This window comes from Myotis davidii, unplaced genomic scaffold (genome assembly GCF_000327345.1).
Source record: "Myotis davidii unplaced genomic scaffold, ASM32734v1 scaffold415, whole genome shotgun sequence".
NCBI classification, from domain to species: domain Eukaryota; kingdom Metazoa; phylum Chordata; class Mammalia; order Chiroptera; family Vespertilionidae; genus Myotis; species Myotis davidii.
The window spans coordinates 183,155-196,293 of record NW_006287951.1 but is presented as its reverse complement, the minus strand read 5'-3'; the positions used below and the strand labels follow the sequence as shown (position 1 = coordinate 196,293).

The following is a 13,139-nucleotide window of genomic DNA, read 5'->3' as shown; positions in this document are numbered from 1 at the left end:
AATGTGGAAATGCACTTTAACAGAACTAGTTTGCAAGAGATATTATTTATGATAATATTAAGCAATTTCTTAAAATAACTGAGGGGAAGATGCTATCATTGCAAAAATGTTTAAAAATAATGAAGTAAAGGATTTCGCTTAATGCCATGAAACAAAGCAGATTTTAAATAAGTATAACTCTTGATGGAATCTAAAATATAACTCTCAGAAGATTTTCCTGGAGTACCTTCTATGAATAATGAGAGAAATATCTTTTTTTGTTTTAAAAAATGTTTATGCAGGTAATATTTTAAAATACTGCTCAGTTTCTTTCATGTTTCTGCAAGGTGAACTCTAGAGGAAGTGAGGTGAATATAAACTGTGGGCAATTTGGCATGCATCTATATAAAATACCCTACCTTGGCATGAATGCTATTTATTTTGGCAGTAGGCTTTTATACCCTTTAAAAGCAGATTACCTTGTATGTCTTTCCTTTGTGTCTTTTCACTTTAATCTCAAATTTTAAAAAGAAGAAGTAAAACCATTTTCTGAATAGAGCTGTAGGGGATACCGATTCCGATTTTAAATAGTATGGGCATTGAAAATTTGAATAGAAAACCACAGTTAATGAAGTGTTAGGTGAATTTGATTTAATTTTGCTTTTTAAGTTTATACTGTCAGCAGGACATGACTTGATTGTAGCGCTAAAGTGGCCATTTAAAACAAATTGCCTTGAAGAGAGAATCATTGGGAATGAAATCCCTTCAAGGTACTTAGTTTTAAATGAGTGCTCTGACAGCCATGCCCTTGACCCTGCACTATTTAAAAGCCTTCCATGTTTGCGCTACGCTGGATTAATACAAGAATAAAACAAAAACACAAAACATGGTATCTTTTTTTTTAGAGATACTGTGCTGCAACTGTTAATACTCTGCTTTTACATACTGACCCCAGGCAGTGGCTAGGACGGCACCTGCAAACTAACGCCCCAAAGCAAAATTCTCCAAGTGCAAATAGACAGGAAAGGTAATTTCTGTCCTTTTTTCAGCTGAGAAGCTCATTCAAACAAGCCTTTGGGAAGAAAAAGTCCACCAAGCCTCCTTCCTCACACTCGGACATTGAAGAGCTCACGGACTCATCTCTCCCAGCATCCCCCAAGTTGCCCCATAACACTGGTGACGGTGGGTCGGCATCCATGAAGCCCTCGCAGTCGGCCTCGGCGTAAGTCACTCCCTCTGCAGAGTGCTGAACATTTTTTACCCAACTTCAGGCCTAGCCCATACTTGTGTTCGAAAGGTCATCAGGTTATGCTGCCACACCATCTCCTTCCCAGCCTTTTTCAGAGCCTCCTTAGAATGCCAGACAGCGTTTGTTTCAATCGTTTCGTCTATTAGACTTTGAGTGTTTCTTGGTCTCATCCTCCACTTTTCTAAGTTACTATTCTCACTTCTTTTCACCTGCACCTGTCCATGGATCTGTCTAACTGTGCGTTAAATACAGGTCACCCCTTGTCTGGCCGCCAAAGAAACGTCGCAATGGCCCTGTCATCTACAAGCATAGATCCCGGTAAAATGGAGTGTGATGCATGAAAACTGCAAAGAGCCAGATTCTAACCTAGACGGTGTTTGCTTTTGCTTTTTCTAAAACCACTCGCATGCATTTCAATAATCGAAACCTCCTCTGTCTTTCTGGTTTTGAAGCAAAATTTTGTTTCCTAAAGCCAAACTGCAATCCATTCTCCTTAATTGTATGAGATAATCCACCACTTGAATTTACAAGGTAGAATGTAGACTATACAAACGTGCTCCGATGCTCCTCTTTGTTTTACATAGCATTTGAATCAGATTGCCTTATATGCCCATGACAATGACTAGCATAGAATTGTCATATAGAACAGGGCCATTAAGGACCATGTAAGACACTTGTGCAACCTATAAAACTTTGTAACTCACAGAGGAAGGAAGAACACACTAAGATTTTATGATCAGCAACCTAGTTCTCACATTTTAAATGACAGTGATATCAGCTGAAAAACAAATTCTTTTGACATGTTTTCCACAAAGGTGTCCACAAAACAATAACAGAACAACAATGAGGAAGTAATGTATATGATCTTTCAGCAGCCCTCGATGAGCCCGCTTTTATGGGCTGAAATCTGTGATTTAGCTTCATTAGCTGTGATCCCCTGAGTCAGCTGAGCCTAGCAGGAGGATTATATAACACTCATCTATTATTTCCACGATCAAAACTAATCTCTCTGATTTATTTCCTACAATCTGTATATTGAATTTTCATGGTAACTTGAAGATGGTATTATGGCAAATAAGGTTATTCTTTGCACAATTTTATAAAACAAGAAATCAACATTTTAAGAACATAATAACTTTTCTTTAAAAAGAGGATTTCATATGTTGCAAATAGAGAGTTCAGTCCCTTGGAAAAGCGTAGAATGAAATGTAATGTCACTATGGCTCTGCAGCCCATAAATTTCAGCAACAAGAGGCTTTTGGGGGTCACTTTATATACAGTAATAATAGACTGTTTTCATACTTCAGAAAATAGGAAGAGAAGATTAAAGAAAAAGATAGTTCCTATTTCCAATTGTGAACCCATGACTGTATTACTGTGTGTAAAACCCTTTCTCCTTTTCTCTAGGTTTTGCCAGCAGCAAATAATTTCTGTCCCTGCTGGTTAATATTACAGTCGAGTCTTTGAGAGAAACATTGCTTTTCCTAATCATCTGGCTTCCCTCAACCACCCATTTGTGTTGTTTCCTTTTTCAGCATCTGTGAATGCACTGAGGCCGAGGCAGAGATAATTCTGCAGCTGAAGAGTGAGCTCAGAGAAAAGGAATTAAAATTAACAGACATTCGGCTGGAGGCCCTCAGCTCGGCTCATCACCTCGATCAGATCCGGGAGGCCATGAACCGGATGCAGGTCAGTGCTGATGCAAGGAACGCGTGGAGGGATGGACAATACTGCTTACTTCCGTCTCTCAGTTATTTACAAAAACAAATCTCACTGCACACCTTTTTATGGAAGTGTACTCTGTTTATTCAGTCTTTGTAACTTATTTTTTATTACCAAACGGAGAAATCTCGGATGTTGGAGGAGGGAAAACAAACTGGTCAGTTGCACACACAGGCCATTCAATACACTTACAGGTGATTGGATGCACTTGGCAGCTAAGATTTTACAGACAGCTATAATCCTCGCTTCTTCACTTTTCCGTGATTTGCCCTTATGTTGGATTTTTTCCTGCTCTTTTGAAATCTGATTTTCAAATACCTTTACCTATTTTCTACTGAAAAACAAAAGTAATGAGAAAACTATAGAAATATAACTCAAGCTTTCTAAATCTGAAAGTGAAAGTGATGTCGAATGCCATCTGTAAAAGTAAAGCTTTTGTATGTTTTTTTGAAGCATCTGAGGGCTAAATTCAGACTCAGTCTGTGCTCAGACTAAGTTTTCATTTTATTATTGTGAACCAGTAATCACTTGCTACCGCAGATGACTGAGAGAGAAAGCTCATTGCCGAGCAGATTCATCTGCCGTTGTGTACATTCATCAAAAGCTTTTTGTTGTTTTAAAGAGCCTCGTGCCCCATTTTGAAGGAACAAAAACTTTTTCAGATGTTAGCTAGGATTCTGAAGTAATTTGAAATCACCTTATTTGCATTATTTTGCTCTGATTTTCAACTCTCTGTGAATGCAGGATGTTACAAGTGTCATCTGCTATGAGATTTTAACAGTACTTTTAAAATGAGAAATGTAAAAAAGAGATAAAAATAAAAAAAGAGAAATGTTATGAAGTCTTCAATTATAGTATTCTCAAATGCGGCCATATCCTGAAAACATCTGATATATTCAAAAAATATTATTGAAATTATAATGGGTAGCGTATCTATATTTTTGAATATATGAATGTGAAAGACAAGAAAATATTACTTCTTTTTTGGGAGAAAGTCTGTTTTCATAATTTATATTTGTTTATTTAACACTAGAGGCCCAGTGCGTGAAATTTGTGCCCTCGGGAGCCCACACCCTCTCACAGTCCAGGAGTCCAGGAGCCCTGGGTGGGGGGGATGTCCGACTGATGGCTTAGGCCCACTCCCCTCAGTTGGACATCCCCTGAGGAGTCCTTAGCATTGCTGCCAAGGCCAGAGAGGATCCCGCCACCACTGCTGCACTCGCCAGCCCTGAGCCCGGATTCTGGCTGAGCGGTGCTCCCCCTGTGGGAGCGCACTGACCACCAAGGGGCAGCTCCTGCATTGAGCGTCCGCCCCCTGGTGGTCAGTGCGCATCATAGTGACCGGTTGTTCAGCTGTTCTGTCGATTTGCATATTAGCCTTTTATTATATAGTATATGACCGCATGCTTTATTTAGTAAACAATCTAATTAACTCTGATAAAAGAGATGATACCATTTTCTCAATCAACCCTATTCAATTTTTTTCATGTTTCCCATCTTCACAAAAGAATGAAATTGAAATACTGAAAGCTGAAAATGATCGACTGAAGGCAGAAACTGGGAACACAGCTAAGCCTGCTCGGCCATCCTCGGAATCCTCAAGTAGCACATCCTCCTCATCCTCACGGCAGTCGCTGGGACTTTCTCTAAACAACCTGAACATCACAGAGTCTGTTACCTCAGGTGACTGTGCGCGCACACCTGCCTGAATCAAAGTGCTCCTGTGACTCAACCGGAGCAGGGTGGTGATGGTGTGTGTGGGTGGGGGATGGGAAGGGGTAGCAGATGCTGGAATTTGGAGAATCTTACCCACCACTACTCTCACTCATACCCTCTTAAAATGTAAGCACTCTAATTCTCAGAAGTAGTCCTATTTTTCTCTTGTAAATCTATTCTACTTTGTTATTGTTTTAAAAGTACATTCCCTGGGAAACAGTGAAAGACGGAGAGATATGGTTTATATATCACATTTTGAGAAGTACTTTCTCCATTCTCTCATTTGTAATAGGATAAAGGAACTTGATGATCATTAGTGCTCATGAATATAACACTAATAACCCCATGCAATTTTATAGCGCTTGGAATGTACAGAGCCCATTTACAAGGGCATCAGGACCTGTTCCTATATTTGACTAGAAGACTTTGCGTGATGTTGCTGAGAGAACATAGTGATGCTAATCACTTAATCTGCAGCTCTATTAAACGTTCTGGTATTGTATTCAGTGGCACTAATGATGGAACAAGGGTATAGTTTCATTCAGTTGCAAATAGAATGATGTGACATAAGGTTGTCTTAATAGCTGATTATCTAGTCAGTTATAAAATACTAGTATAACTGTTCCTGTGCATGGAATTGTTTTATGCACATAAGGTTTCATTCAGGAAAGATTTACGAGTATCTGTGGTAATTGCAAAGTACAGCCACCAGGTGACGCTTGATAATCAATAATATACATGTTCCCGGGTAACTGGATTTATAGAACTGAGGAACTTCAGGAGTTGCCCCAAATTACACTAAAATATAGAAGAAGATGGTGACAAAAATGAAGAAGGAAACCAGAGACACTGCATACTAATATTGATGACATTTTTAATCAACTGCATCTCTTGCTTTTACAATATCAGAATTTAAAAAAATTCTACTAATAGATCTGCCCTGAATGGTCTCAATGCATACTTGCTTTCTTCTCATAAAAAAGCAAGTAGGAACTCCCTGAAATTCAGGAAAACAATGTTTATAATAACTTTTGGCGGGGACTGAGGAAAGGAAAACTATTCTGAAAATAACCATCATGTAAACCAAATCCTAGTAGTCAAGACAAAACAGAGAAAAGTCGTAATAAATGTGCTGACAAATTAACAGGTAAAATAAAACTATGGAAATATGGTAATAGCTTGAACATATGAATTGTCTCTGAGGTTCATCCACACTCTTTGAAAGGTGCTTAAAAAGAAAGAACAAGAACTTTAAATATATAGAATCAGAGAACTCTGAGGATATCCTGTGTGTTGGCTTGTTGGTGATGAACCTGACAGGGAAGTGAAGCAGGACCCACACCCAATGGCAGTCCGTGCCTGTGTGTGGCCATGGCTGGGCTACCAAGGAAAGGCAGGGGCTGGTTCCTTACAGGGTGGCTTAATGGCAGGAGTTCACTGCCTACTGCATAGTTTTGTTTTATCCTAGAGAAATATGATCAGGTTTGAAGAAGGCAAGGTTAGTATCAAAGGCAATTTAGAAAGAACAGCCATATAAAAATGAAACTAAAATCCATGTCCAGGAATGTTTAGAACTCATAAAGATTAAATATAAAATGAAAGAAATCAAATTTAGAATTTCTGTGTCCATTGATGTTGCCTTCACTCTTGCTTAGTGAGTTCAACATTGGACATCAGAAGTGTGTCTAGGCTGGAACATTTTAGCAGAAAACTTTCTAAGACTCATGTTTAATCTTTTTTTTTTTTAAAAAAAAAAGAAGGAAGTAGGTAGGAGAGAGGATCATTGACAGATGCCCTGGTCTTGAAACATACCGCAGGTTCCATACATCCCATAAAGATAGAAGTTTGAAAAGGCTTTTTTTTATTTTTGTCAAAATTTCACTTTATTATAATCAAAATAACAGGTCTTTTTATTCTTCCCTCAAAATGTTTACAGAGGATCATAACTAATTTTCCATAAGAATAAACTAGAAGACCCTTAACCTTGATGGGATCTGTTTTTCCTCAGAGCTGTTTCTTCAGGTGGTCAGCCTAACATACTGGGAATAGGAGCCACGATAGCTCCTCCCATCATCAATAGTGAGTCACAATATGCTCCTTCCCCCATCAATAGAAATAGTTAGGATAAACACATGGAGAAAAGTAATATAGAACAGCTAAATTTATACGCCCGGCTAGTGTGGCTCAGTGGAGCATTGACTCATGAACCAGGATGTCACAGTTTGATTCTCCGTCAGGGCACATGCCCAGGCTGGGACTCAATCCCCAGTAGGAGGCATGCAGGAGGCAGTCGATTCTCTCTCATCATTGTTTTTTCTATCTATTTCTCCCTCTCCCTTTCTGAAATCAATTTTTTTAAAAAAATATTAAATACTGAGAATAAAGGGCTTTAAATGCATTATCTCTTATTCTCTCAATAACCCTATGAAACAGATGCTATTTGAGCCCCATTGTACAGATGAGGAAATCAAGAGTTAGGAAAGTGACTATAATAATGTGTTGGAAATCACGCACCTAGTAACTGGCAGAGCTAATTTTTGAACCCAAGTTTGGATGAATCTAGTGCCTGAGATTTTAACCATTATGCTTTCAGTGGCCACATATGCGAGAGCCAAGGATAATTAGTCACTTACTTGTTGACAAATATTTACCCTAATGCTGAGACATTTTATATTTTAAGTCTGTTTTTTAAGAGTAGCATGATATAAAATGAATGACATCCTCTAAGGCAAACTAGACAAGTAGATCAGAAATCAGATGAAATTTCTTACTATGGACTATTAGGTCATACATGAGCTAGCCCCTTACATCCTTTCATGCATTCCTCACTCTCTCCTTAGTCTGTACACTCCTGCCATCCCAAATATTTATCCATTCCTTGAATACCTAGCTCATTCATCAAGACTTTTGAATTTGTCTATGTTGACTGGATCTCTTTTCCTAGGTCTTCATTTGCATAGCACTTCTCAGCCTCCTGGTCTTAGCTTTAAACACCTCCTCCGCCTAGAAGCCTTCCAAGATTACCTACCTGTCTGGAGCAGGCTCCCTTCACTTACTCTATTTCATTACCCTGTGCCTTTCCTTTCTTGCACTTAGCACATGATGAAATTATCTTGTATACTTTTGTAGTATACATTCTTACCTTGGTATTTATTTCGAAACCCCAGCACAGTTTCTGATATATTTTATGTGTAATCAATGTTTGTGCATATTTATCAACATTTATAAATAATTGAGCAAAGTACTAAAAAGTTAATTTGGTCATGAACTATGAGAAATTTAGGTGTGAACAGCTATTAGTGAACCACGGTAAACTTCTGAGAAAAGGAGCAAGAGAATTAAGATGACACTTCAGGAAGAGTTTCATTTTTTAGTGGGATAGGTGAAAAAGTGAGAGACTATGAGAATGGTAATCTGGTAAAATAATTAAATTCCAGTAAGGGAGATAGTCTTTGATTATTAGAAAATTTCCAGCCCTGGCCAGGTAGCTCAGTAGGTTAGAGCATCCTGCCGAAATGCCAAAGTTTCCAGTTCGATCCCCCATCAGGGCACATACACTGAGTGGTCAGATTATCATGACCAGCCAGATTATTATGACCACCTAATCAGTACAATGAAGTGAATTAGTTATGCAAATAATAATAAGAAGAAGAAGAAGAACACTTTGAGAGTATTTGCTTAGGAAGTTTTCAATATTCAGTATTTTTGGAAGTGTCAATGAAGTACTGATGAGGTGGTCATAATAATCTGGCCAATCGTAATAATCTGGCCACTCAGTGTATAAGAATCAACCAATGAATGCATAAATAGGTGGAACAACAAATCTCTCGCCCTCTCCCTCTCTCTCTCCCTCTTCCTTTCTCTCCCCCCGCCTCTCTCTTTCACACACACACACACACACACACACACACACACCTCAATAAAAATTTAAACAATAAATTTCTAGCAAAAATCTTCGTATTCTTCAAATTCTGAATGCTACTTTTTCATTATGGTCTTAAGGGATTTTTTTTTTGCTCCTTCCTTTGCAAAGTTGCATATTCCTCATTATTAAGATAACGGAACCATTCCATTTTCAGAAGCTATTTGATTAGATTATTGATTCTGTGATGCTAGGATGGCAGCCCTTGTTTCTATAAAATTACAGTCAGAGCAGCTGAGTCCTCCTGACACCACACACATGTGCTCTTCAGCACGTAACTGAGTTTTCTTCATCCACAGAGCACTGTCTCCATATTAAATATGGCTCTGTAATAACATCATTGCCAAAGGAAAGCATATATTTGGGATAGTTTGCCTTAATAATTCTCCAAATTAGACATCAATCTTATATAATATATTTTGAAAATTATCTTTAATCATATTTAAGGACTGGAGCTTTAAAGGTTAGCTAGCTTTATCATGCTTCTGTAACTCTTCGCTGACTACTAAAAATAATATTCTGGTTTTGAAGCTATAAGCATAAAGAGTACAGGGGAGAGATAATTAACATATTTTTGAAGGTAAGTATAATGCCATGGTTGAAATTCAATCACACTATCATAATTATAGATATAAGGTAAGCAGTGATGTAGTTGGATCAGTGCCAAATACTTGAAAATAATTTCAGTTGACAGTCAATCTCCGAACCTTTGCATTTATAAATTATATGGATATTGAGCTTGGATACTTTAGATTGGATTGAAAAATCAGATTGCTTTTCAGTTTGTCACAGTTATAATGGTAACTGAATATTATGCCGGTTACTCAGACCAGTGTGTAATGGAAAAGGAAACCTCTCATTTCCTCATCTAAAGGCCATGGCCCAGCACTTGGGTGAAGATATTTGGTAGCTGAAATAAAATCTTAGATTGAAAACTTTAACCCAACCACAGTAATTCAACTTCTTAAGGGCTAAGATTTTTAAGCCTATTGGGCTAATTTGGGAAGCAGAAAAGCTAACTAGTTCCATGGAATTATAAAACTAACTGAGGGAGAAAACAATGATAACAGACAAATTGAGCTAACATGACTCTACTTGATGTGTGTCTGTGTGTTTTTAATTTGGTAGATATTTTGCTAGATGATGCTGGTGATGCAAGCGGACATAAAGATGGACGCAGTGTGAAAATTATAGTCTCCATAAGCAAGGGCTATGGTCATGCAAAGGTATTTCTTTAATCTTAAATTCTTTATTTCTAAAGGCTGAGAATGACCATGAATCAATTGTATTTTGTATTTGAATATTGGTTCTGATTAACATATTATTAGCAGTGTTTGTCTTGGCATTACCTTAATATGTTATAGAAGCAGAAAAATTAGGGACTGGAAAAAAATGACACCATCATATAGGTAAACCTGTGTCTCAGTATGTCATGTCCACTCACTGAATCCTCACTGATTGTCAGCGATCCTTATTTCTAAAACTTAAAAAAAAGTTGCCTTCTTTGTCATAAACATTCATCTAAAATATCCAACAGATTTCACTTGTAGAATACAGGTGATCTTTATGATGTTCAGTAACATATTGCTACAGCTGTCAGTTTGACCTTTGTGCAATGAGACTATCTATATTTATAAAACCCTAAGTGACTGGTCGACCTTTTGCCTGGTCAACCATTTGACCAGTAGCTATTATGCACACTGACCACCAGGGGGCAGACGCTCAATGCAGGAGCTGCCCCCTGGTGGAGAGTATGCTCCTACAGCAGGAGTGCCGCTCAGTGAGCTTAACAAGTGGCAGCGGCAGCAGGAGCAGTGGGGCCAGGATGAGCAGAAGGGCCGTCCCCCACCCGGGGTCAGCCTCCGCCCCAGCCACCTGCCACTTTGTGTACTACTACATCCCTTAGGGGATGTCAGACTGCCGGTTTTGGCCCAATCTTCGGCTGGTGAGAGGGCACAGGCCAGGCTGAGGGACCCCACCAGTGCACAAATCTGTGCATCGGGCCTCTAGTAAGCTAGATAAATATCCTAAACACTGGAAAGACATATTCTACTGAACTCAGTATGATAAGTTCTATTTATACTCCTTGTATGTATCATTTTGAAGCAAGGCCTTAGCTGATTAGGCAAATATTTTAATTTTTCTGGAATCAAATATTGCCTTCAAATTGACAATGTCATTCTGACTCTAGCCCTTTCTTAAAACTAAAAATAATATTTCAAGCTGAAAATGTATTTGAGTAACCAAGAAAACAAATTTGTAAGAATCTAATTCTTTTCAATCAAACCGTAAAACAAAAAGTGCTTCAGAATTTTTAAATAATGGAACTATTTAAATTTTAAATAATGGAACTATTTAAATGGTGAGAATTTTTATACTGAGCAAACATCCCAAGAATAAACTTTCTGCTTTAGCTGCAGATTTTGGCCTGATTTCCTGAAGTGGGTCTTACAGTGAAGGACTATAATAATTTCAGTGAATTTTAAACTACCTCTAAGTTAAAAGCAGCTGCTTATAAAGCACTAGAGGCCCGGTGCATGAAAATTCGTGCACTCAGGGGGTCCCCCAACCTGGCCTGTGCCCTCTCGCAGTTCAGGACCCCTCAGGGGATGTCCACCGGCCAGCTTAAGCTGGCATTGAGACATCCCTCTGACAGCCCAGGAGCTTTTGGGGGATATCCAACAGTAGCTTAGGCCCACTCCCCACGGCCTCCTCTGTAGAAGGTGCAGCACCAGGACCAGGACCGCAAGTCCCCTCTCCCACCATCTCTGCAGAAGGGGGGGTGCCGGGACTGCCTTGGCTTGCCTGGTGGTGCAGGCTCGCTGGCCTCGCCCCCACCCCCACCACCTGCTGGTTGTTCAGACAGGTCGTTCTGGAAGGTCGTTCAACCATCTGGTCTAATTAGCATGTTAACTCTTGGTTGTATAGGATTGTATCCGTGTCCATTTTGACTGGGTTACAATAACACTGGAAAACAAGTTTTCTTTTTCAAAAGAATTCTAAAAGACCGTGTCTTTGAAAATTGAAAGTAGTTCTCTTAGTCTTCTTGGAGTGCTGTAACAAAATACCATAGATTGGGTGACTTCAACAGCTGAATTTACTTTCTCACAGTTCTGCAGTCCAAAATGAAGGTGCTGGTTGATTTGATTCCTGATGAGGGCTCACTCTTCAACTTGTACACCACCACCTTTTCACAGTGTCCTCACATGGCCTTTCCTCAGTGTGTGTAGTGGAGGAGAGAGATCTCTCTCTTCCCCTATTTATAAAACCACTACTTCCACCATGAAAGGCCTACTTCAATTGCCTAATCTAACTCTAATTACCTACTAAAGTTTCTATTTCCAAATACTACCACATTGGGGATTATGGCTTTAACATGAATTTTTGGGCTGTATGGAGAATACCAACATTTAATCCATGGTAGTAATAATAAAAAAAGAGATCACAGTGGTTTTGCTGTGAATTTATCAACTTTTTATGTTAAAGGTATTGGCTTCTTAATCAGTTTATATCTAAATAATGGTGATAATCACCCTCATAGAGTTAAATGTTACTGCTGAAGAAATTGGAGCTCTGAGCTAAGTGACTCACCTGTGGTCATATTTATTAATTTTGTGGTAGATGTTGTTTGTTGTAGAATCCATGTCTTCTAATACCTGACTTAGTTATTATTAGACCACATCTTAGGGAGTATGCAGTTGGTGACTAGACCCAAGATTGTAATCTATATGCCTTCTAATTCTATCTACTGGTGTCATGATCACTATTTCACATAACCATTTGTCATGAAAGAGGCTCCAGTTAGGCTATAAACTTTGAATTGCTTACTTTTCCAATATATGTAGAAATTCCTCAAAATCCCATCCCACCAAAATGATAAATTTGGGACCATTGTTTATATTGTAAAGGGATTCTTTGCTTGCTAAAATGAGTCCTGTACATACCCTGCAAGTCCTTTGAAATCATGACTACTCTGATAAATTCAAAATGGGACCTGTTTTGTTAGTATATGAATGCAATACTACCATGGAAAAATTATTTTTAAAACTGGATTACATTTTAAAGATAATCTAAGTGAATAACTTTAAAAAAAGCTTAACAAAGATAAAATCACAAAAATAGTAAGATGAAGTTCTAGGACTCATATGATATAGTTCTATTCCATCTCTATCACCATTTCCTTCCTACCAAGCTGCTTCTCTCCAGGAATGCACCCTCTGCATTAAAACGGAAGACTATTCTCTCCTGGCCCTTTCCCTTCTACTGAACAGGTCATGAATCCGTTTTCCTTGACCATATCGTTTCATCTAATCTCTTAATTGTTTTTGTTGCTATTGCTGTTTCTTTCTTTCTTTGGTTGGTTGCTTAGTTTGTTGGGGTGTATTTTATTTTACATAATCCACTGTGTGTATCTGTTATTATAAAACCCATAGGCTTAATAAGTATATTAGTCTTAATCATCACTACATCCATACATTTAGTAGCAAATGTAGTGATAAGACAAGGCACACAGGTGGGTTTTTATCTTGTTTTATTTTTGTCTTATGTAGG

At 38.4% G+C, this 13,139-nt stretch overlaps 1 protein-coding gene across 1 annotated transcript in view; it reads left to right on the top strand.

Annotated features, from left to right (window-relative positions):
* NAV3 (neuron navigator 3) overlaps positions 1-13,139 on the top strand; it is a 351,070-nt gene that overhangs the window by 311,504 nt on the left and 26,427 nt on the right. The window contains 4 exon segments of the mRNA XM_015561356.1: positions 1,029-1,201; positions 2,764-2,917; positions 4,459-4,633; positions 9,717-9,814. Of these exon segments, the coding sequence (XP_015416842.1) occupies positions 1,029-1,201; positions 2,764-2,917; positions 4,459-4,633; positions 9,717-9,814 (600 nt within the window).